At 44.8% G+C, this 25,676-nt stretch overlaps 2 protein-coding genes and 2 pseudogenes across 2 annotated transcripts in view; 1 reads left to right on the top strand and 3 right to left on the bottom strand.

Moving 5' to 3' along the window:
* Positions 1-4,851: 4,851 nt before the first annotated feature.
* LOC103298574 (mitochondrial intermembrane space import and assembly protein 40-like) lies at positions 4,852-5,298 on the top strand. Its single transcript, XM_054722798.1, has one exon. The coding sequence runs from the start codon at positions 4,852-4,854 to the stop codon at positions 5,296-5,298; it is 447 nt and encodes a 148-aa protein (XP_054578773.1).
* Positions 5,299-11,844: 6,546 nt separating this feature from the next.
* LOC103298575 (cyclin-dependent kinase 2-associated protein 1-like) lies at positions 11,845-12,187 on the bottom strand (annotated as a pseudogene).
* A 162-nt stretch (positions 12,188-12,349) lies between these two features.
* Positions 12,350-12,687, bottom strand: LOC103298598 (ATPase inhibitor, mitochondrial-like; annotated as a pseudogene).
* A 3,208-nt stretch (positions 12,688-15,895) lies between these two features.
* Positions 15,896-25,676, bottom strand: part of ASB13 (ankyrin repeat and SOCS box containing 13) — a 41,748-nt gene continuing 31,967 nt past the window's right edge. The window contains exons 5-6 of the mRNA XM_008155353.3: positions 19,235-19,426; positions 15,896-17,763 (exon numbers count right to left, since the gene is read on the bottom strand). Of these exons, the coding sequence (XP_008153575.2) occupies positions 17,636-17,763; positions 19,235-19,426 (320 nt within the window). The 3' untranslated portion in view covers positions 15,896-17,635. The remainder of the gene's footprint in view (positions 17,764-19,234; positions 19,427-25,676) is intronic.

Here is a 25,676-nt window from a genome sequence, read left to right on the forward strand (position 1 = left end):
GGAATGCAAAGGAATATGTTGTTGTAGACTAGCATAAGAACTTGAAATATTTGCTTCCATGAAGAAGTGTGTTTAAATAAGAAACAAAGGCCTTGTCTTGGGTCACAGTCTCCTTAGAAGTGTCATTCTACTTCATCAAGTTTTGGCAATTGTGCTACCCTGTTTTAGGACCTCTAGGTTAGATGATCTAGGGAGGCCTCATAGCATTTCAGCTGCAGCTACCTAGGCCTAGGAGTTGCAGATGTGGGGATTTGGATTGAAATCATCCATCCTTTCAGATAATATTGCTCTGATCAGCGCTATATCCTTCCAAAACTCCACCTACATCAGCCTGTTCTGAGTGGAAAGTTCCCATCCCTGCAGAGCTTTGGCTGTCGTTCCTCTGGTGACGCCACAGAAGGCAGTCGGTAGACTTGGTAAGTCTCACAACATGTCCCAATACCGACCCCCTATTTGCTCACCAGCACTGTCTTCCATTCCCTTCCTCAGTGCCTCCATCCTACATCCTCTCCCTTTGCTACCCTCCTTATCCCATTTCCAGTTGACTATTACATGAAACTAAATCATATTTTTGCTATATTTCTTGAATAAAATTTTATGCTCTTTGCTTTTCTATAGGAAGCAAGGGACCTCTCTAATTCTCCAAAAGAAAAGAAAAACTAACGCTCAATCCTTTGAAGGTGACTTGTGATAGATTTTTTTCCATGGCTCATTTCATTTCAATTGTGTAAAATCACCCATACATGTTCCACAAGGTGTAGATTCCCACAGGCTGTAGTTAAAATCCCCATGCTCATTGTTATGGCCCATCTGGCCCTTTTTTAAATTCTCTCCCTGGTCTTTGGAAACCATAAGGATAAGAGGGGTTACAGTAAACTCTTTACACATGTAAAATGGGCTTATACGTCATTCTCTTATTTCTTTTTTTTAATATATATATGTTTTATTGATTCTTTACAGAGAGGAAGAGAGAGGGATAGAGAGTAGAAACAGATGAGAGAGAAACATCGATCAGCTGCCTCCTGCACACCCCCTATGGGGATGTGCCCGCAACCAATACATGCCCTTGACCGGAATCGAATCTGGGACCTTTCAGTCTGCATGCTGATTCTCTTATTTCTGTGCTTGAAAGGAAAGGGACAAAACAAAAGAGAAGCTGCATCAATGAGTCTTTTGTATCTTTACACTCACTCTGAGAAAGTGCCATCAATAACCCAGGTCCTTATGTTAACGGTGAACTGGCATCACATTGTTAGACCCCAGTCCTTGAGTTCTGGCTAAGAAAGAATTTAGAGGCAAGACTCAAATACAAGTGAAAATTTATTTATAAAGCCACAGCGGTAGAAGAAATGAACTGTAGAACAGAGACAGCAAGGCTGCATGGACTCAGCAAACAAGTTACAGTGGTGAAAGAAGGGCCCTTGGAGCTTATGAGAAAGAAAGGCAAAGAAAATGCACCTGGGGGAAGGAGAGGGCAAAGAATGTGGGCATGCTCAAGAGAGAGAGCACACTCTGGGTCCTTGTCTTTAGGGGTTTTATCTGTTTTCCAAAGGCAGAGATTTTAGGGGAGGTGTCAGGGGAGAGTCTAATAGAATATTCATCAGCTTTTCAGGTGTGTCTTCTCAGGATCGTGGTCTCCACTGATTGGTCAGCATCAGGGCAGGTGGTAATTAGTCATTGCAGCTGGTCCTGATGTCAGCCATGATGTTGCCCTGTCTGGCCTTGCTGCTTTTTCTGGGCCTGGAGCTGAAACACAACTGAGGTTTCGGTGTTATCTCTAGTCTGACCAAAACTCTGTCTTTGTGGTCAATAAACCTGAAGCTTTGTTCTTAAGATTATTTCATTCAGGCCAGAACCTCATTGTCCTGAGGGCTTAAGGCTTAAGGGAGTGATCATGCAAGGGCTTGTGTGGGAGTCATATGAGGCTATTCTCTGGCCCCCTTGCTCCTCCTCTAAGGAGTCTACCACATGACTAGCAATCTACCAAGGGAGAAAAGGTCAGGGGTGGGTCCAAACCACAAGACCAGTGATATGCTAGGAGAGGAAAGGTCACCCTGGGGATGAGGTCCCAGCTTTCAATACTCACCTTCCCAATTTTGCCCATAGCTAGGCATCCAGGGCTTTTTGCCCTGGTGACCTTCTCTACCTGGTCTATTGTTCCTACTCTGCTCATGTCTGTAACTGCCTACTATATCACTTACAAAGCTTTGTAAACTACACAGCACTATCAATATAAAAATACAGGGTTTTTTTTATGCAATTGAATTTTATTATCCCAAGATTTGAGAAAGAGAGTCAAGGTCATCTCTCTGTTCTTCTCTCCCAAAAGCAGAGTTAGCTCTTTCTTCCTGTTTGTTGCTACATTTTTAGATACAGCACTTGTTCCTGCGTCTGCTTCCTGAGAAACAGTAAGGTCCTTCAATGCCAAAATATGTGTTTATTGGGTTTTTTTGTTTGTTTCATTTTGATTTATTTTATTTTTGTATCCTTAGTGCCCAGCAGAGTACCTAAAATAGAATTGCTGCTTAAAAATGAACAACAAGAAAGAAAAGATAAATGGATGTATAGATGGGTGGGTGGGTGGGTGGGTGGGTGGATGGATGGATGGATCAATCGATCAATGGATGGAGAAAGGGGCCCAAGGAATGAGTGGATGTTCTTACTTCTTGTCTCATCTAAACCTCTGTCTCTAACAGCAGAATGAGCCTCAGGATTCAAATTAACACCAAGAAGCAATGGGAGTTTTCTTGTTGATCACAGAAAACAGAGAGCTAAACTAATTGTACATTCTGGCTCAGAGTTCAGTTGCAAATTCTCTTTCAGCTCTGAAGTCTGTGGTTGATAAGAACTGCACACCTGGAGACCAGCTGCTGGAAAGTAAACTTTTATAGAAATAAGTGTGTGTGTGTGTGTGTGTGTGTGTGTGTGTGTGTGTGTGTAAGAGAGAGCAAGCTGTCATGAATCTTTGTGGTTTTAAGACATTCGGCTTTTAGGAGGCACCCAATTCAGATTGGACCAACTTAAGACATATTTTCATTCAAATTGCCAAAGATCACAAGACTTTCATGACAACATAACTGGGGCCTAGCTGTCAATGCCATGTGGTACCAATACTAAGAAAAGAGAAAAAGCAAAGACTCCAGGGTCTGGAAGTACTTTCCAGACCATTATAAGGAGAACAGTAAATGCTACAGTGCTGCCCAGAGGGTGGGAAGACCCTCCCAACCTGCTATACCCTCGAGATCCCATCCCAACTTATGTCTATAAGACAGCACAGCTGCCCATCACATAAGTGAGCTGGTGGGCTTTGTGTTTAGAGCCAGTTTGGGGGTCATTTTCGTAAATAAAGAAACTCAACTGCGCAGAAGTAAGGAGTGCTGCCCCCTGGAAAGAAAGCATGTGCAGTAGTTCTAACAAAGCAGGGGAGGAAATGGACATGCAAAGCATTCTTTCTGTCCCAAACAACTTCAACGTTTTGTGCAGACTCATCTGGAAGTATGGATGGGTTATGACACGTGGCATTTCTGTGAAAGTGTCAGCGAGGGAAAGGGCAGGGGAGGACACTCCACGTCCTCCCCTGGGGACCAGAGGGGACTTAGGGATGACAGGAGAGAAGGCGCTGCTGGGTGATCCACTTCCTCCCTTCACCTCCCTCACCCCACCTGCAGAGGGCAGGCGGCGCCCAGAGCAGGCTGCATCTGCCTGCTGTGAAATGGTTCCTCAGTTTAGAGGAACTGGTTTCCATCTCTCCAAGGCAAGCCTGTCCAACTCCTGGCCCAGGGGCCGCATGTGGCCTACAACAAATATTTTTGTGGCCCAGCCAAGCTAATGGTATGTAAGAAATGTTTTAATAAAAATTTCGTAACGTAAATTTTACAATATCCTGTTATACATGATTATTAATAACAAACTACAATGTTCGCTAATAACCGGTTACTATAACCATGTTGCATTCATTTCCCTTACACACCTAATGTGCAGGCGCACCATTTCTCTCCACTAATACCAGCAGCGAATATTTTAGCAGCCGATTGCCATGTCATTAGTCTTGGACTGACTTGTTTGGTGTGTACAACAGGAAATATTTTGCTTTCGAAGAACAAGAAAAATAGGTTTATTTGCGTTACGCTTATTAATTTGTGCAATTATTTAGTGTCTGGTAAGTTAATGTTCAAGAAAAAAATATTAATTTTCATTAAAATGTTCTATTTTATGTTAATGATTACTCATTTATTTCAGCCCTTTGTATTCGGCATATCTCTATCGAAATAAACCTACGTTTCTATGAAAATTGAAGCTTTTGTTTTTTGAGGCCCACATAAACTTAAACCTTGTTTATTTGGCCCGTGTTAGCCTTTGAGTTTGACATATTTGCTCCAAGGGATAGATTTGGCCCAAAGCCACATTTAGGAGGTTCACAACATCTAGGGAGTGAGTCATGCCAAGCAGAACAGACTAGCCAGGGAGAGGGAAAAGAGACTTTACCTGACACTTCCTTTCCCTGAGATGCAAGCAGGCCCTGTGTGCCACAGAGAACATTCAGGGCTTCTAAAGTCTAGCATATCTAAGAAGGTAGCTACAACCTGTTTCCTCGTTTTAAAAATGAGGTTGGTTAAACAAACAAACAAAAAAAAGCATCAGCACCTATTGTGGAATACAAAACCTTTTAACCCAAAATATGACTTTGTAGCCAATAGAAAGCTGAAAGGTATTCTTAAGCAGAATCCAGTTTACAATGGTCACACAGGTCTCTTTCTCTCTTTTTTAAGACATTTCTGCCTTTACCCCTCCTCTGTACATTAAATTTTTGTTGTAAAAAGAATACCAAAACAGGAGTGCTGGGCTGCAGCCATGGCCTACTGCTGGCAGGAAGGGAAGGATCGAGTCATATGTGTGACTAAAGAAGACCATGAAACTCCAAGCAATGCCGAGCTGGTGGCTGACGATCCCAATGATCCATACGAGGAGCATGGGTTGCTCCTGCCCAGTGGAGACATTAACTGGTGCTGCCCGTGCCTTGGGGGAATGGCTAGTGGCCCCTGTGGGGAACAGTTCAAGTCAGCCTGTTCCTGCTTCCACTATAGCACGGAGGACCTCAAAGGATCAGACTGTGTAGACCAGTTCTGGGCCGTGCAGGAATGCATGCAGCAGTACCGGGACCTCCATCTCCAAGACAAGGAGGAGGAGGAGGAGGAGGAGGAGGAGGAGGAGGAGGAGGAGGAGGAACCAGCAGAATGTTTAGAAAAGGCAGCTCTAGCTAAGGCCACCGCAACCAAAGAAGAGGAGGGGTCAAGTTAATGAAGGCCATGCTGGAGCACTGGCTCCAGGCCTTCCCCGGCAGAGTGATGCGAACCTTTTGCAAATGCCTTTCAGTCACTCGACAAGAAAGTCTTTCCCTCTATTGTTCTGTGCGCTGTAATGTACAAAATCACTTATTTTGATGATTAGGGGTTTGGACCCCTTGCCATATACACTGATAAAAAAACGGGGTGGGGAGGGGAGTTATATGTCTGTGTGTCTCGCATAACTCTATCAGTGACTGTGGCTGCCCCTTTCAAATTCTCTTCTCAGATTATCTCTAAATTTGCCACTCTGAAATAATGTGTTGAATACTCTCAGCAACCAAAAATCATTATCTAGGAGTGTCTCTCATGAGTGAGCTGATTTATTCTGATTGATTATCTCCCTTTTAGTAGATTGCATACCTCTTTGGGAAATGAAATAGAAACAAAAACATCTTCCTTTAAAAATGCTGGAATGGGGCCATTCCTAATAGAAGAGGCCAGATAATCAGATACTTATTTCTCAAAAACCATCTTGACCTTGAGTATATGAGGTACTATGCTTCATTTCTGATAGATTTTGGTTTCCATTTTTATGTTGAGCTCCAGGTTTTCTTTTTAGAAAGTAGAGCTTTGGACTCTCCGACTCACAGTCCCTTTCTAACTGAAGAAAAAGCTGGTTTTGCTGTTCTTGTTATTCCAAAAGCCCTGGTTTAGGGCCTGTGTTCACACTGGCTCTGGCTCAGCCTGTTCAGATGCAATATTCTTGAGAGGTGGAGACCTACTTGTTACCAAAGTAGCAACCAAAAAGGAAACATGAATTAAAAGGAAAGCAGAGTTTTAAGAAAAAAATGGAGAATGACACACATGTATCTATTCACCACCTACCATGAACAAATAGCAGCATTCTTCATATTTGCTTCATATCTTTTTCTAAGAAATGAAATATCACAGAGAAATGAAGTCTCCTTTGTTCCTATTCCTAAGTCACAGATCCCTTCCTCACCCAGAGGTAAGCATAGCAAGATGCTGGCATGTGGGTTCCATGATTTTATACATTTACTACAAGCATAGGTGTCCTCAGTTACCTACACTGTATTGTCTTTTAATTTATACAAATATATTTGTTGTATATAAATAGGTTGACAACTTTTTTTCACTTGCTCTTAAAATTTTTAGATCTATTAGTGCTAAAACATATAACTGATTCTTCCTAACTTTAGTAGCACATAGGCATTATACAAATAGCTCCTACAACTTCTCCCATACTGATGAGGTCTTTTATTATTACAAATTGCTGCACTAAATATCCACACATTCTTCTTATGATATGTCTGAGTGTTTCTTTAAGGTATGTTTGTAAAAGTAGAAGTACTAGGCACATGTGCTATGCACTTTTAATGGTACTAGATATCATCTAATAGCTCTCCAAAATGCATGAATCAATTTATACCCCACTAGCAAGCTATGAGTTCCCATTTGCCCGTGTGGTCCATCAACATTAAGAGACTGTCAGACCTCTTCCAGTCAAGACGGCTGTATAGGTAAATGAGTTATTCACCCCCTCCCACAACCACATAAAAATTACAACTAAACTACAGAACAACCATCTTCCAGAATTACCTAAAATCTGGCTGAATGGAAGTCCTACAACTAGGAAGTTAAAGAAAAGGCTACATTGAGGCTGGTAAAAAAAAAAAGGCAGGGATGAGGAAGGAGCTAGTCCCACAAACACATGGCAGATAAAAAATCAGGAGGGCTATTTCAGCTATAGTGGTACAGCCTGAGGAACAAGGGGTCTCAGCCCCACACCAGGCCCCCCATCTCAGGGCTCCAGTGCCAGGAAGAGAAGTCTCCATAACTTAAGGCTGTAAAAACCAGTATGGATTGAGACTGAAGGAAATGGAGCACTGAGGGAGTTCCAGGCAGTTCCTCTTAAAGGGTCCATGCATGGACTTACTAGGACTCACTCCCTCTGAGTTCCAGTGCTAGGGCAAGCAGCTTGAAAGGAACCAGAGACATTCATGGAGGAAATGAATTATTGACATCAGGGCAAGAGCTTTCTCCTAGACAGGAGTGCTGGCAGAGGCCAATGTGGAGCTCTCCCCTCACAGAGCTGGCAGGAAGGTGCCATATCGGAGTCTCCATCAACCTAGCTCACACTGTTCCTCTCACTCTGGTAATTCCCTGAGGCCCTGCCCCACCCAACTTTCAGGCCCACCTAACCTGTTTCCAGTGGCTTTTCCATAGGAATGGCCTGTGTTGGCTCATGCTTCAGATTTTCCTAAAATCTCTCAAACAAGTAGCATCTGGCCTCAGCATGCCCCATACCTCTCACTAAGTAGCCCCAGGCCCAGCACTAGCAGCAGCTGGCCTTGGTTTTCAGCTTGACCTCAATTGAACACCTGCAAGCCTAGCACAAGAAGCAGCCATCTGCATATTGCTTTGTAGCTCATGCCCGGTGTTCCCGGGAAGAACACAGGCAGTGGTTGACCTGGCCTGTACCTCCTCAGAGGCCCCAGAGCCAGAGCACCCAGTGGACCACTTCAGACCACATCAAAGCATCACCACCCAACCACCTCCACAAGTGACAAACTCAAGGAGTGGACTCTGGGGCACCAGAGCCCCACTGAAGTAAGTCCTGTTCTCTGTTCTATACAGTTGGTCCTCCACAGTGGTCAAAGGTCAGTGGTCAGTGGTCACAACCAGCCCTTGCAGCTGATCAACCTAGGGATAAATCCCTCCTACTGACATGCCAACAGCAATCAAGGCTCAACTACAAGAGAAGGGTATACATAGCCCAGCTTGAGTGATCAGAGAGGCTGTGCCACTTGGACCCTACAGGGCATCTACTACATTAGGCCACTCTACCAAGCCCGAGAGATGTAGCAGCTCTACCTAATATGTAGAAACAAATACAGGGAGGCCACCAAAAATGAGGAGACAAAGAAACACATCCCATATGAAATAATAGAATACAATTTCAGAAAAAGAACTAAACAAAATGGAGACAAGCAATCTATTAGATGCAGAGTTCAAAAGACTGGTTGTAAAGATGCTCAATGAACTTAGTGAGAACCTCAACAGCATCAAAGACCAGTCAGAAATGAAGGATACACTAACTGAAATGAAGAATAATTTATAGGAAATCAACAGTAGAGAAGATAAAGCCAAAAATCAAATCAGCAATTTTTAATATAAGGAAGCAAAAAACACCCAATCAGAACATCAAAAAGAAAAAAGAATCCAAATTAATGAGTATAGTGGAAGGAGCCTCTGGAACAACTTCAAGCATACCAACATTCTCATCATGGGAGTGCTGGAAGGAGGAGAGAGAGAGCAAGAAATTGAAAACCTATTTGAAAAAAATAATGACCCAAAACTTCCTTAACTTGGTGAAGGAAAAAGACATACAAGTCCAGGAAGTGCAGAGATTAACAAACAGGATGAACCCAAAGAGATCCACATGAAGGCACATCATAATTAAAATGTAAAAGGTTAAAGACAAAGAAAGAATCTTAAAAGCAGCTAGAGAAAAGCAGTTAGTTACCTACAAGGGAGCTCCCATAGACTATCAGTGGATTTCTCAACAGAAACTTTGCAGGTCAGAAGGGATTGGCAAGAAATAATCAAAGTGATGAAAAGCAAGGACCTACAACCATGATTGCTCTACCCAGCAAAGCTATCATTTAGAATCTAAGGACAGATAAAGACCTTCCAAGCCCTGGCCAATGTGGTTCAATTGATTGAGCACCATCCCATGCACCAAAGGGTCTCTGGTTTGATTCCTAGTTAGGACACATGCCCAAGTGTGGGCTCAATCTCCAGTAGGAGACGTGGGGAAAACAGATCCATGTTTCTCTCTCTCTTCCCCCTCTCCTTCTCTCTCTCTCTAAAATCAATAAAAACATATTTTTAAAAAGGACCTTTCCAGACAAGAAAAAGCTAAAGGAGTCCATCACCACCAAACCAGTATTATGTGAAATGTTAAAGGGACTTCTTTAAGAAGAAAAAATATATGAACAATAAAATGGCAATAAATACGTATCTATCAACAATTGAATCTAAAAAACAAAATAAACAAACAAGCAGAACAGAAACAGATTCATAGATACAGATTGTATTTAATGGGAGGAAGGTTAGGAGAAATGGGTGAAAAATGTGAAGTGGTTGGCAAGTACAAATTGGTTGTTACAGAATAGTCAAAGGGATGTAAAGTACAGCATAAGGAATATAGTCAATAATATTCTAATAAGTATTTATAGGATGATTATTTAGTAAATCATGTAATGTCTAGTCACTGGGTGTACACCTGAAACTAATATAATAATGTATATCAACTAAAACTGAAAAATAAAAAATGATTTTAAAATGGGGGAAAAAGAAACTTTTAATATTTGTCAAGCTAATGGTATATAATGGTATCATTTTTTTGCCATTTGTTACCAAATGTCCTGTCAAAGGACATTTGAGGCTTCTTCTTTTGTAAATTTCCTCTTCATAGTCTTTGCCTGTTTTTTATTTGTTTGTTTGTTTGTTTCCTATTGGGTTGTTAATCTTTTTCTTAATGATTTATAAAAGACTAGTGGCCCGGTGCATGAAATTTGTGCATGGGAGGATTGGGGGTCCCTCAGCCCAGCCTGCACCCTCTCCAATCGGGGACCCCTTGGGGGATGACTGACTGCCGGTTTAGCAATCTGGGACCACTGGCTCCTAACCGCTCACCTGCCAGCTGGCCTGATCCCCCTAACTGCTTTCCCCTGCTGGCCTGATCGCCCCTAACTGCCTCTGCCTCGGCCCCGCCACCATGGCTTTGTCCGAAAGGACATCTAGAAAGTCATCTGGAAGTTGTTTGGTCTAATTAGCATATTACCTTTTTATTAGTATAGATTGATTTCAGAGAGGAAGGGAGATAGAAACATCAATGGTGAGAGAGAATCATTGATTGGCTGCCTCCACCACGCCCCACACTGGGGATCAAGCCCACAACCCAGGCATGTGCCCTGACTGGGAATTGAACTCTAAGCCCTTCAGTCCTCAGGCAGAGGCTCTATCCACTGAACAACACAGGCCAGGGCTACACTTTCCCTTTCTGCTGGGACATGTTCTGTCTGCTGGAGCTGAAACACTGAAGCTGTCTCACTGGGGCAGAGTGGGGTGCACTGGGTTGGAGCAGGTGGAGCCCGCTGAAAGCTGGAGAGGGGCCTCGTTTAACAGCCGCACTGTTTCATGGCTGTGCTGCCTCGCAGTTGAGCAGCCACACTGTTGGCTGTGCCACAGTCAGCGGGAGTTTACACAACTGAGCTGTCTGCACGAATAGCTTCCTCCTCACCACACCCCCAAGCTGGGGGTTCCTCTTAGGGTTGACGTGACACCGACCACCCTGGGTTGGTAGCCCAGTTGGCCACTTTGGGAAGAGAAGTGGGGAATCCTGATTTTACGTGAACACTCCAATTTCTTAAGTTGGCAACTAATGCGAACTTCAGATGTTTGGGCCAAACCAGAGAGGCGGTCAGGCCTGCTGTCCAGGCCACTGGGCAGCACTGGGCTCAGCCCAGCTGTAAAGGGACCTAGGCGTCTGGGCAGGTGAAGGGGTTGGGGGCGCACTTGGGTAATTCCGAGGTCACCCCACTTGTTTTTTTGTGTGGTTTTTTTTGTTTGTTTCTTTTTTCCCACTGATCACAATTTATTATAATCTGTTGGCAGCACAGATAGATAGTAGTTACCAGAACTATGTCTTCATAGAAGTGGACAGTATGTAGCCATTCTATGGGGAACTGTGTGCACTTAATCATCAGCATGAACTTTCAGTTTCTTTTTGTTGTTGTTAATGAAAATAAGCTTTATTACATCAAGTAATAAATACATACAAAGATGCAAACACTATTAGTCACTTTCTTCCAATGTTTGTATCCACTGATGGGAAAGGCAGAACTGAAATCTACATACATCCTTAGGGGAAATTTCAGGGGTCCTTGTCAGGTGAGGTTCGATAAGTTGCTCTTTCTTCTGTATTTATAGCTTGTGCATTTTAAAGATTGACTTCAAAGTACTAATAGTCACGCAAATGCTTAAGCAAAAAAAAAAGTTACATTGAGCAGAATTTATACTGTGTGGCAAACGGGCACTGGCTACTAAAGCGCTGCCTCAGGACTCGCTGAAACAAACCCTCAGAGTTGGATCAGCTCAGAAGAGAAACAAAGAACCATGTGAGTAACAGAAACGTATCCAGAAGAGAAACACCGGTATCTGGGAGGCCAACTACGGTTTGCTGTGATAGGTAACTGACGTGCATCATGTAAATCAATGCTTTAAAAAAAACACACAAAACGCCCTGGGTAGTTCCTAACTAATATGTAAACCTAATAACTGCAAAAATCTCTTCTCCATCTCAGCGACAGGAGGTATGGAGCCTGATGAACCACGGGAGGGGCACGGGGAGGAGAAACCAAGCTGTTACCATTTTGAAACCAAGTTTCATCTGAGGGGGGCGGGGGGGCGGACAGGCATGAGCTGTCACTTCTTGGAAGAAGATGGAAAGCCTTTTGCGTTGACTCGGAGGCTAGGACCTGGCCTTCTGTTCCATCTCGGCTAAGCACACCTGAACCAGCCCTCTGGCGTGGATGATGCCTCGTTTCAGTCTCTCCATCTCGCTCTTGCTGCCCGCATGTACGTGGGTCGAATCTCCTTCCCCAGCTCTTTGATGATGGCCAGCAGCTCAGCGTATTTGCTCTGGGGCACCTGGCTGTTTCCTGCGTGTAGCCAAGAGATGGTGGTCCGTAGTCACTCAGCAGCTGGCGGTACTGGGAGGACGTTGCCATGCTGGTGGGAGTCGGGTGGATGCTCCCAGCGGCATTGAGGGAGGTGGCGGGCATGTGCGCGGTCAAGTTCAGTTTGTAAGACATTCCCCCCCCCCCCCCCCCCGCCCCGGGCAGTGGGGCGCAGGCCCCGCGAGGCAGCAGGGAGGCCGGGCAGCGGCAAGGCGGGCTGGCGTCCATGCGCCCGCCAAGCTCCCGCGCACTTTTGGTTGTTGACAGCTCGGCCACACCGGCAAATACGGCTGTCCCTCACCCTGACACCGCGGCAGAATCATGATCTTTCAGTTTCTTGATGTTCTGCTTGTGCCGCTCAATTTCTTTCTGCAGACGCTCAATCTCCTTTTTATGATGAGTGATCTCTTCCTCATGTTGTTTCTTCAAGGCTGCCAGCTGTTCTTCAGTCCGCTCTCGGAAGTATCGTTCCTCTTCAGCCTTCTCCTTTTTGTGAAGGTCCCACCAGCTTCCCTGATGGCGCCCGCCTGGGAGCTGAAATTAGTTGACCATTCACAGCCAGAGCCTCCGGTTTGCATGGCGCTCACTCCCCACACTCCCAGCCGCAGCTGCGCTGCTGACGCGGAGACTGCCATGGCTGTCAGTGCCGCGCAGCCCCGGACCACCCCACTTGGTTTTAAACGCAAACCCGCCTTGGACAGGCCTTAAAGGTCTTTTTTCCTTCTGTCTGCTCACATTCTAGTGTCAGCAGCGCTGCTCCGTTGGTGCCTGGCCTGACCTCTTCAGATTCAACCTGCAGGACTACTAAGGAAGCCAGTCCCCGGGTCTGCCCCGCTCCCGATGCTGCCTGAACAACCTCCTCCTGTCTGGTCGGGACCTGTTATGGTCGTGACCCATTACGGTGTTCCAGCCTAATTAACATATTTCTCTATTATATATATATACTAGTGACCCGGTGCACGAAATTCATGCACATTAAAAGGGGATTAATTAGAGGAAATAATTTAATATTGATATTTGCCCTTTCTCTATAATAGAAGTGTCAGAGGTGAAAGAAAATTAGTAAAATGTATACGAAAACCTTCCTCCTGTCAGAGTCTGGGACTCACCACGGGACCCAGAGTCAAGTCCCCGCCCACCCACATGCACCTCAAAATCGTGTGAGACCCAGACCCAGCCAGCCCCCCACATTGGGCTAGATCCAGACCTGGCCAGTCCCACCCTTGTCAAGCCCTATGGGGCAGGGGGCATAGCCTCAAGTCCCCTGGCCCGGTGCCAGGATGGGGGGCGTGGCCTGAGGTCCCCCATCCCAGACCAGGATGGGGGGCGTGCCTTGAGGTCCTCTGTCAAGCCCCGCCAGGTGGGGGAACATAGCCTGAGATCCCCTGTCAAGCTCCGCTGGGTGGGGGGCATGGCCTGAGGTCCCCTGTCAAGCCCAGCCAGGCAGGGGGCGCAGCCTCAGGTCCCCTGGCCCGGTGCTGGGGCGGGGGGCATGGCCTGAGGTCCCCCGGCCTGGCGCTGGGGCAGGGAGAGCAGCCTGAGGTCCCCAGCCTGATGCCAGGGTTGGGGGGGGGGCACAGCCTGAGGTCCCCTGTCAAGTCCCACAGGGGCGGGGGAGGGCATAGCCTCAGGTCCCTGCTGATTGCTCGTTAAGGCTCCTTATGGGAACTTGGCCTCAGCTGTGGGTGCAGCCATCTTTGTGATGGAGTGATGGTCAATTAGCATATTCCCCCTTTATTAAATAGGACTAGAGGCCCATTGCACGAAGATTCGTGCAATAGGCCTTCCTTCCCATGGCTTCCGGCACCGGTTTTCCTCCGGCACCTGGGACCCAGGCCTTCCGCCTTCATTCTAGCTGGAGTCTGCTGCCTTTGCTGCAGACTCTGGCCAGAGTCTGCCATCTTCGTCTTCACTGCAGACTCCAGCTGAAGTCTGCCATCTACACTACAGACTCCGGCCAGAGTCTTCCCTCTTCACTGCAGACTCTGGCCAGAGTCTCCTGTCTTTGTCTTTGCTGCAGACTCCAGCCGGAGTCTGCGGTCTTTGCTGCAGACTCCAGGTGGAGTCTGCCATCTTTGTCTTCACTGCAACTGGAGTGCCACTCCTGTAGATCCCTTCACCCCCTGCCCTCCCTCTCCTAGCAGGCGTCCTTCCCTGCTCGGCTGCTCTGCACCTGGAGTGGCTGGGCGGTGGGGCCGCTGCCATCTTTGTCCTTCTAATTTGAATATTCCCTCCTGATTGGCTGGTGGGCATTGCAGAGGTATGGTCAATTTGCATCTTTCTCTTTTATTAGTGTAGACTAGAGGCCCAGTGCATGAAATTTGTGCATGGGGGGGGTGTGTGTCCCTCAGCCCAGCTTGCACCCTCTCCAATTTTGGACCCCTCGAGGGATGTCCCACTGCCTGTTTAGGCCCAATTCCACAGTCAGACATCCCTCTCACAATCCAGGACTGCTGGCTCCCAACCATTCGCCTGCCTGATTGCCCCTAACTGTTTCTGCCTGCCAGCCTGATCACCCCCTAACCACTCCCCAGCCAGCCTGATCGATGCCTAACTGCTCCTCTGCCGGCCCAATTGCCCCTAACTGCCCTCCCCTGCTGGCCTGATCACTCCCAACTGCCCTCACCTGCAGGCCTGGTCACCCCCAACTGCCCTCCCCTGCAGGCCCAGTTGCCCCCAACTACCCTCCCTTGCAGGCCTGGTCCCCCCCCCAACTGCCCTCCCCTGCATGCCTGGTCCCCCCAACTGTCCTCCCCTGCAGGCCTGGTCCACCCCCCCCCCAACTGCCCTCTCCTGCAGGCCTGATCGTCCCCAACTGCCCTATTCTGCTGGCCCAGTCACCCCCAACTGCCCTCTTCTGCTGGCCCAGTCACCCCCAACTGCCCTCTCCTGCAGGCCTGGTCCCTCCCAACTGCCCTCCCCTGTTGGCCTGATCACCCACAACTGCCCTCCCCTGCAGGCCATCTTGTGGCAGCCATCTTGTGACCACATGGGGGTGGCCATCTTGTGTGTTGGAGTGATGGTCAATTTGTATATTACCTCTTTATTACATAGGATTATATGGGATATAGATCTTTATATATTTTGGTTACCAATCATTTATCTGTGATGCAAATGTCTTCTTGAAATCTGCACATTGAGTTTTAAAATGTAAACTGAGAGGTCTTTTAAATATATTCTTCCTATAATAGGTGGCACTATCCCAAAGTCAGAAGGGAGTTGTTTACACAGTTATAAGATCTATAAACCCCAACAAGACCATAGTCCAGTCATAACCATCTAACTTTTTCATTTGGGAAGTACTTTATACTTTTCAGAGCATCTTTTAATCACCTAGTTTCAGCCTCAAAAAACCCATGAGGCTAGCAGGGCCTCATTCCTCATCTGTAAGACTTAGTAGTTGATCATCAACATCCTTTTAATGATCAAAGTCTGACCTTCTATCCCTCTTCTGCAGCTGGGAAGATCCAAGTGCAGAGGAGTGGAAAAACTTGTCTAGAGTCACACCTCTACTTAAGGGTTCAGGCAGGTTATTTGTCCATTACAGCTCAGTAAAGCTGGGGCTGAGGGGTGGGGTACAGACTGGGAGGAGGCCTAAAATCTTAGTCAGCTGATCCCTTGGGCAGTATTTCTCCACATGATGGTGGCACTGAGATCAGCCATAGGAGACAAAGAGAGAGACAGGAAGATGGGAATCAGACAGGCACAGACCTAGTATATATAACTTGATCTTCCAAAGTATGGGGAAGATGACAGCGGCCCCTCTGGATGCACACAGGATGAAGCTCATCCAGTGTTTCTGCTCCCAACAAGAAAAAAAGCATATGAACACAAGGATGGACTCTATTCAACACCTTTATTGAGCAGCGAGTGTGGGGCTGCGATTCTGCACTCTGTGCACCCACTTATGGAAATGTTACCAGCTCATTGCTAGAGGCAAGTTTCTGTTACAAAGATACAAGGGCAGAACCCAATGATTTTTTCCCCATAGTTATTAGTACATACAGAAACACTGATTTACCCAGAACTTGTATTTAAGACTGTAACCAAATCGGAGTGGCTCTTACTCTCAGCATAGAATGATGTAACCATGGCTGGAACAGTGAGATGGAAAATAACTGTACAACCAGCATGAAACTTTCCATCAGATCTGGGGCCCCACCCAGGTAACCCTGTGCAGACACTTCTGGTTGTGTAGCACACTTGGCATTACCTTGGACGACAGTTCAGGCTCACCCTATTCTACACTCTGGGAGAATGTGGTAACGTCCACATTTCTGGGGTGTTCACAAGAGGTACCGTCTCTGTTTCCCCAGAAACCAAATATACCTGAACTAATTATGCAAAATCACCTAGTTTCACTCCCTGGTTTTCTGTTTGTTTTTATTACGATACAGAAACTTATGCAGACAACTGCAGTCTGAATATTCTTACTAGTTCACCATATGACTTATAACGTAGAACTACTTGTTTCTATTGCTATAGGAACAGATTTCAAAACTCTTTTTTCCCCAGCTTATGATAATGAGTCTGATTCCTATCCAGGTCAAAGCACCAAGACAATGCCTTAAGCATAATAGATGTTCCACAGATATCTACAGAATGCACGAATCAATGGTTGATAATATCCACTGGATGCTGGCAACCTCTTCTACCAATCTCAGACCTTCAAGGAGTTAACAAAATTTAGGGAAGAAAGAATTCATTTGGCAACCACAAAATGATTAAAAATAATCTCCAAAGCATTTCCTAACAATCTTTCACATTGGAAGTGACTGCTCATGTGTGCTAACACCCCTTCACATTACCTATGTACATCCTATATATCTTCTGAAAGTTTATTTACCCCTCACATAAACATTTTCAGTTGAGACCTAAAACTGAAGAAAAACTCCCTGTGAAACACTGTGCTGGTTGTGGGGAACAAAGACCCTGAGCTTCCCCCATAAAACCCGTACAAAGTCCCTGAGTAATGGGTACACCTGGGTGGAGGTGGGCCTTGGAAAGTGCCCACCCTCGGCTCCAGAAAAAAAGCATCCAAGTGGCAGGATGTCACTAATGCATCCATCCCAGGCCACGTGGTCAGGACCTCACCTCCCAAAGGCCCACCCCCTGTGGCTCAGGCTGTCCTTTTGAACCCCCCAGGGCTGCATAGTGCTGAATGAATTAGAGATGGCACCGCACCCCTGGACCTCCCAGACATGTGGAAATCAACAGCAGTACCCTGGGCCCCAGCCCTGCTTGGCCTTCCCCTGTGCTCCCAGAACAGTCTCTCCTGAGAGTCCTTCTGAGGAAGGTCAGTGAAAAGAGGACAGCTGGACCCTGGGAACGCCAGAGTTAGAGCAAAGTTCCAGAGAGCCAGCACAGGGCCACGGCCCCAGCAGAAGCTGAGGCAGGGCCTTCCCAATGCCTTGGAAATATTCTCCAGGAGTCCACGGAGAAGATGAAACAGAACGGTCAATGGGGACTCAGGGAACGTTGTTCTATCTATAGCAACTGAGCGCTTCAGACAAACAACACTGGGCTCGGCAAGGCCAGCAGCCAGGGTGCCACCAGCCTGCTCCTGCCTCCCGTGCCTGCAGCTCAGTTGTAGGAAAGGTAATCGATGAGCCGGGAAGGGATGTTCAGCTTGGCGATTTTCTCCAGCCCTCGGACACCGGTGGCCTTCCTCAAGCTCACCCTGCAGAGCTGTGACAGGGTTAGCGGTGTCTCTGGAAAAAGGGAACATGAAGCACATGAGGTTAGCTGAACATAGTTGAACACAGATTAACACCCTTCAACCTAAAAAATATCAAGAACTGGCCTAGCCAGTGTGACTCAATGGTTGAAAGTCGATCCATGAACCAGGTCACGGTTCGATTCCTGGTCAGGGTACTTGCACGGCTTGTGGGCTCCATCCCCAGTAGGAGGTGTGCAGGAGGCCGATCAATGATTCTCGCTCATCATTGATGTTTCTATTTATTCCTGCATGTGCCCTTTGCCGGAATCGAACCTGGGATTGTCCTACAATCCCCGCGCCCCCCGCCCCCCCCCCCCCCCCCCCCCCGCGCCTCCCTCTCCCTCCCAGGGGGATTGTAGGACAAAGTAACACAGGAAAATTGGGCGACAAAGTAACACGGGAAAATGAATTTGTAGAATGGCACATGAGACACTTGTGCATGAAGCGGGGATGTAGGTTTTTGCTTTGTGCGTGTGTGTGTGTGTGTGTGTGTGTGTGTGTGTGTGACTTTTGCCCCATAATGTTATAACCCTAGCACATGGATTTGTCAGCAATGCACCAATCTACAGCTAGTAGGCTTGTTTGTCAAACTTCCAAACAAATGAGGGACAGGGAGAAGGTTAGTCCAGGCTGCCTGCTCCTGCTGCTCCAGGCCACTGAGGGCTGCAGGGCACAAGCAGATCTCAGGAGAACTGATGCACATCCCATCTCCAGCAGAGTACACAATGCACATCCTAGTGCAGAGGGTCAAGACCTCAGGACTACAGACAAGCCTGTAGCTGGGGCTCAGAATGTGAGCAAGCTAGGGCCAACGATGGAAGATACCTGGAGTCCCTGGCAGATGAATCACAGGGACATTTGCAAAACAGAGCCTGGCCTTGAGGACCTGCCTTTTAGAATGATCTGTGTTTGACAAAAATATAAATTAACCAAAGAGGGTTTTCTCAATTTATGAAAAATTTTGAAATACAGCAGTCTTCGAAAGGAAAAATAAAAAGAATTACTGGTGAAATTCATTTTCCTGTGTTACTTTGTCCCCCAAATTATTTGTAAAAGAAACATTATCTCCCAGGAAATGGTTAGCTGACAGACATGGATGGAGTATGCCTCTAAGTTCATAATGTGTTTGAGTTGGGAAGGGCTGGCAAAAATTTGAATAAATCTTTTTTTTTTTCAACTGATAGGTGTTTGAAGCCTCTTGTGACTCTAATTCTACGTAAACTCACTTAAAAATTTGTTTACAAAGATGACATCTTGTCCTTAGCCATATCGTTTGTACTCTGTTTCCTGAACAGTGAGAGTTGGCTCTATATTCTCAGCCTCTTATGGACTTAGTCTGAGATTTTTTATTTACTCATAAATGACCCAATATATTGTCAGAGCAGAGCTTCATGCACAAGTGTCTCATGTGCCATTCTACAATGCACTGCATCATTCAAACAACAAGGAGAGCCTGGCCTCACTTTCATAGTGCTCAAAGCACTTGGCAGGGGCACTGCTACTCCACGTGTAGTCGGAGGGCTTCTTCCCCCGGTTGTCTCGTGCATAGATGTTGCCTCCAAACTCAATCAGCATCTCAATGAGGTCCACATTCTTCACCTTGGCCGCGTGATGAAGGGCTGTCTCGTGAAGCTTTGCTGCATTCACATTGGCCCCTGCAGGTAAAACAGAAACAAGTATGACCAAGGAGAGAACTTGGAGCCGAGATAAACATCAGCTTTGACTTTTTCATCCAGCACAATCTACAAAAACAATCCCCATTGAGGAAACAAAATCAAGACAGACTCTGCTGCAACCTTTGCAAAATCTTTTTCAAAAATCCAAAAGCAGCGATTACTTTTTTTTCTTATGACATAAAAAGTTAAAGAAAGGTATCCTATATAATATAAGCCTAATATGCTAAGTGTTTGGTCATCAGGTCGTCCATTCAACCAGTCAAAGTGTAATATGCTAATGATATGCTAAGGCTGCTCAACCGCTTGTTATGATGTGCACTGACCACCAGGGGGCAGATGCTCTGACTGGTAGGTTAGCTTGCTGCTGGGGTCTGGCCGATTGGGACTGAGCAAGATGGGCTGGACATGCCCTGGAGCCCTCCCGCAGTCCCTCCCCGGCTGGCCAACCTCCCACATCCCTCTCGGCCCTGATCATGCACCGGTGGGGTCCCTCGGCCTGGCCTGTGCCCTCTTGCAATCCAGGACCCCTTGGGGGATGTCAGAAAGCTGGTTTCAACCCAATCCTGCAGGCCAGGCCGAGGTACCCCACTGGTGCACGAATTCATGCACTGGGCCTCTAGTCAATAATAATGTAACTGGAAAAAGAACCAAAATGAATAAAAATTAAATAAAACTTCCCTGTGAGTTATGAGGCAGTTCTAATGCCCTATGCAGTCTGTCACATGGGTCCTGACTGGAAGCTCAGGTTTAGCTACTCAAGCTCTCCTGCCTGTCCTTGCACATGCATTCAAGCACACACATGCACATGCACATGCACACACACTGCAGACACAGGACAGAGGCTCTAACAATGTGTGTTGCTTGAATTAATGAATGTTCCTTAAATATAAATATTATTTTACAAAAGGGAAGCTTGAAGGGAAAATAGGTGATGTTCCCCAAACACGCTGGAATTCAAATGAAATCGGGAACAAGACAGGGATGTCTGTTTTCACCACTCTTATTCAACACAGTACTGGAAGTCCTAGTCACAGTGATCAGACAAGAAGAAAAGAAAAAAGGCATCCAAATTGGAAAGGAAGAAGAAAATTGTCATTATTTGCAGATGACATGATATTGTATATAAATAACCCTAAAGATTTTACAAAAAAAAACAACAACCTACTAGAACTGATAAATGAATTCAGTAAAATAGTAGGATACAAAGTAAATATCCAGAACTCAGTTGTATTTTTATACACCAAAAATGAACTATCAGAAAGGAAAACTAAAAAAAAAAAAAATCCTATTCATAATTGCTTCAAAAAGAATAAAATACCTAGGAATATATTTAACCAAGGATGTAAAAGACCTGTGCTTGGAAAATTATATGACACTGAAGAAAGGAATGGAAGAAGATACAAATAAGTGGAAGCATATACAGTGTTCATAGATAGGAAGAATTAGCGTTATTAAAATGTCCATACTTCCCAAAGCAATCCACAGATTCAATGCAATTCCCATCAAGATATCAATGGAGTATTTCACAGAACCAGAAAAACTGTTTCAAAAATTTGTATGGACCCACCAAAGACCCCAAATAGCAACAGTGATCTTGAGAAAGAAAAACAAAGTTAAAGGAATCACACTACCTAATATCAAACTACACTACATGGCCATAGTAGTCAAAACAGCATGTTAGTGGTATAAAAATAGACATATAGGTCAATGGACCAGAATAGAGAGCCCAGAAATAAACCCAAGGCTTTATGGTCAATTAATATTTGACAGAGGAGGCAAGAATGGGGTAAAGGTAGTCTATTCAATAGTTTTGGGAAAATTGGACAGATACTTGCAAAAAGGTGAAACTAGATGACCTTCTTACACCATTCACATGAATAAATTCAAAATGGATTAAAGGTTTAAATGTTATACTCAAAACCATAAAAATCCTGCAAGAAAACATAGGCAGTAAAATCTCAGGCATTTCTTGTAGCAAAATTTTTTTATATATCTCCTCAGGCAAGGGAAACAAAAGAAAAAAATAAACAAACAGGACTACATCAAACTAAAAATTTTTTGCACAGCAAAGGAAGCCATCAACAAAATGAAAAGACAACCCACTGAATGGGAGAACATATTCATTAATGAGATATCTTATAAGGGGTTAATATCCAAATTTTATAAAGAACTTGTACAACTCAACACAAAAAAAAACAAAAAAAAAAAAACAATCAAATTAAAATATGGGCAAAGGACCTAAATAGACACTTCTCCAAAGAGGACATACAGATGTCCAATAGACATATGAAAAGATGCTCAATGTCACTAATCATCAGAGAAATGAAAATTAAAACCACAATGAGATATCACCTCACACCTGTCAGAATGGCTATCATCAATAAGTCAACAAAGAACAGGTGTTGGTGAGGATGTGGAGAAAAGGAACCCTTGTGCACTGTTGGTGGGAATGCAGATTGGTGCAGCCACTGTGAGAAGCAGTATGGAGATATCTCAAAAAATTAAAAATGGAACTGCCTTATGACCCAGCGATTCCACTTCTGGGAATATATCTGAAGAAACCCAAAACACTAATTCAAAAGACTATATGTACCCCTATGTTCATTGCAGTGTTATTTACAATAACCAAAATCTGGAATCAGCCCAAGTGCCCATCAGTAGATGAGAGGATAAAAAGCTGTGGTACGTTTTCACAATGGAATACTACTCTGCCATAAAAAAGAAAGAAATCTTGGAGGTTATTATCTAAGTGAAATAAACCAGTCATAAAAAGACAAATACCATATGATCTTATTTATATGTAGAATCTAATTAACTAAATAAACTGATGAACTAAATAGAAACAGAGGCATGGATACATGGAACAGACTGACAGCTGTCAGAGAGGAAGGGGAAGGGCATGACTGGTGAAAGCAGGTGAAGGGATTAGCCAAAGAGCATACATGTATAACCCATAGACACTGACAGCAGTGTGGTGATGGCCAGAGGGAAGGGGGTGGCAGTGGCTGGGTGGAGGTAGGCAAAGGAGAGGGAAATAGGGACACCTGCAGTAGTGTCAACAATAAAAATAAAGTTTAAAAAAAAAAGGAAGGAAATCTTACCTTTTGTGACAGCACAGATGAACCTGGAGAGTATTATGTGGAATGTAATGAACAAAATAAACTAAAAAACTAAATAGAAACAGACTCATAGATACAGGGAGCAGACTGACAGCTGTCAGAGGGGAAGGTCATTGGGGGGCTGGGTGAAAAAGGTAAAGGGATTAAGAAAAAAATAGGAAAAGTAACACCTCACAGTCATAGAAAACGGTATGGTGATTACCAGAGAGTAGGGGGAGGTGGGAAAGGGTAAAATAAATGGAGGATAAATGGTGATGGAAGGAGACTTGACATGAGGTGGTGAACACACAATACAATACAGATGATGTATTATAGAATTACACACTGGAAACCTATATAATTGTATTAGCCAATGTCACTTCAATAGATTCAATTTTTTTTTAAAGAAAAAGAAAGGGCCAAGTTCTTCAGTTTGCTCCTAAGTGGATAAGGAGGTTATAGAGAAAGGGGATAAAGAAAGAGGTTTTTTGTTTGTTTTTGTTTTTTGCATTTATGGGGTCAGACCTTCCAATTACAGTAGACATGCAATATTATATTATTTTCAGGTGTACAGCATAGTGTTTAGACATTTATATAACTTACGAGGTGATATCCCCCCCAATAAGTTTAATACCCATCTGGCACCATACGTAGTTGTTACAATATTATTGACTGTATTCCCTATGCTATATTTTATATCCTCATGACTATTTTTATAATTGGCAATTTGTACTTCTTAATCCCTTCATCTTTTCATCCAGTCCCCCAACACCCCTTCCATCTGGCAATCATTCTGTGTCTATGAATTTGTTTCTGTTTTGTTTGCTTGTTTTTTTTTTAGATTCCACATGTAAGTGAAATCATATAGTATTTGTCTTTCTCTGTCTTATTTCAGTTAGCATAATGTCCTTGAGGTCCACCCATGTTGTTGCAAATGGAAAGATTTCCTTCTTTTTATGGCTGTATACTATTCCATTGTGTGTGTGTGTGTGTGTGTGTGTGTGTGTGTGTGTGTGTGTGTGTGTATCACATTTTTTTTATCCATCCATTTGTTGATGGATATTTAGGTTGTTTCCATTTCTTGACTATGTGACCATGGGGATGGGGGCATACATTTTTTGAGTTCGTGTTCTTGTTTTCTTTGGATAAATATCAAAAAGTGTGATTGTTGGGTCATAAGGTAGTTCTATTTTTAGTTTTTTGAGGAGCCTCCATACTGTTTTCCATAGTGTCTGCACCAATTTATAATCCCACCATCAGTACATGAGGGTTCCTTGGAGAAAAGTATTTTAAAGAAGTAAAACAAATAGCTCAGAATCAGTGAAGTTTTCCCTCCAATAATAGATTCAAGTGATAATCATAAAATTTCATTAAAGTGGGGTTTTTAAAATCAGATCACCAGCAAGTAACCATTTAAGGATGAATTTAGAAGGCCAAAATAGGAGGATTTAAGAGCATATAAGGCTATTAAATTTTCTAGTCCCACTGCTCAAAAATATTTGAAAAATCCTTCTTTCTGATTTCTGACTTAAAATAATTTCAAGCCCCTAGTAAAACATACAAACTTGTTCATGACAGTGTTCACTATATGATCTTAGAACACAGAAAGCACTCCATCATGATAACACAAGTGAAGAGAAATTTTCTCCACTTCCCACAGCCAAACTCAGAAGCCAGGTCAGGAAAAACAATCCCTCAATTAGAAAGAAAGCTAAATTCCCTAATTATTTAATTTGGCAGATATGTATTACAAAAATAACACTTAAAAGAAATCTATACTAATAAAAGGGTAAAATGCTAATTAGACTGGGAGACCTTCCAGGAGACCTTCCAGACGTTCCTCTGGACAAAGCCATGGTGGTGGGGCCGAGGTAGAGGTGGTTAGAGGCCAAGAGCAGTTGTGGGTGATCAGGTCAGGATGGGATGGCAGTTGTGGGTGATCAGGCTGGTGGGGGGCAGGGCCGTTGGGGGTAAAAAGACCAGCAGGGGCGCCAGTTGGGGGCAAGCAGGCCATCAGTGGGGATCAGTTGGAGGCGATCAGGACAGCAGGGGGGGCAGTTTGGAGTGAGCAGGCCAGCAAGGGGGGGGCAGTTGGGGGTGAGAAGGCCAGAGGGGAGGCAGTTGGGGGCGAGCACACTGGCACAAGGGCCAGTTGGGAGTGATCAGGCTGGCAGGGGGTCATTTAGGGGCGAGCAGGCCGGCAGGCAGAGTGGTTAGGGGCAATCAGGCAGGCAGGCAGGCAGGCAGGCAGGCAGGTGAGCGGTTAGGAGCCAGCAGTCCCGGATTGCGAGAGGGATGTCTGACTGCCAGTTTAGGCCCGATCCCTGTAAACCGGCAGTCGGACATCCTTCGAGGGGTCCCAGACTGGAGAGGGTGCAGGCCGGGCTGAGGAACACCCCTACCCACATGAATTTCGTGCACCAGGCCACTAGTACATTAAATAAAAGAAACATTTTCCCTGCAGTCTGACCACTGTACTACATCGGGGGTATTATTCCAATACTTGTTTATGTGAAAAAATAATTGTATAGGGTTGCAATCATAATGCAAACATGAATTTGAATGCCAAACACAAACTTGTAATGAAAAATAAATTGTAAAGTCTACCAAATCTAAAGTTCAAGTAGCTTTCTCTCAGGTCATTAATTCTTGCAATATTCTTCTTTTTATTTCCAGATTTTCAGAATAACATTTTTTTTAACAGTTACCATGTGCATATAATAGAAAACTAAAAACACAAGAAGCAAAGAACAAAGTCATCCATAACCACAAGCAGTTTACAGATATTCTTGCAAATAGGGAATGAAAAAGATTGCCTCTGTTGTAGTGACAGAGAAAGGGACACAGGAGAAGTAAAGCTACTCTCATGATCAAGGAGAAAACTATGGCTCGAAATAGCTCTAAAAACCACACCGCCCCTTCTATCCCATCCCATGTGATTTCTCAATATACAAGGCCTCGGCAGGGTCACTCTTTCCAAGAGGTGGCCATCCCAAGGTACAAAACAGGATCTCTTAAACATGTGTTCTTGGCATCATTTGATTGGATATAAAGAAGAGACTGTGACTAAGAGGGAAGCTGGCACACCCTGCAGCAGCTGGAAACAGCAGATCAGAGGTACACAGGGCAAC

This window comes from Eptesicus fuscus, chromosome 2 (assembly GCF_027574615.1).
Source record: "Eptesicus fuscus isolate TK198812 chromosome 2, DD_ASM_mEF_20220401, whole genome shotgun sequence".
Lineage (NCBI taxonomy): Eukaryota > Metazoa > Chordata > Mammalia > Chiroptera > Vespertilionidae > Eptesicus > Eptesicus fuscus.

Excerpts from the sequence above, each read along its gene's own strand:
- LOC103298574 (XM_054722798.1), top strand. The coding sequence starts at position 4,852 with ATGGCCTACTGCTGGCAGGAAGGGAAGGATCGAGTCATATGTGTGACT.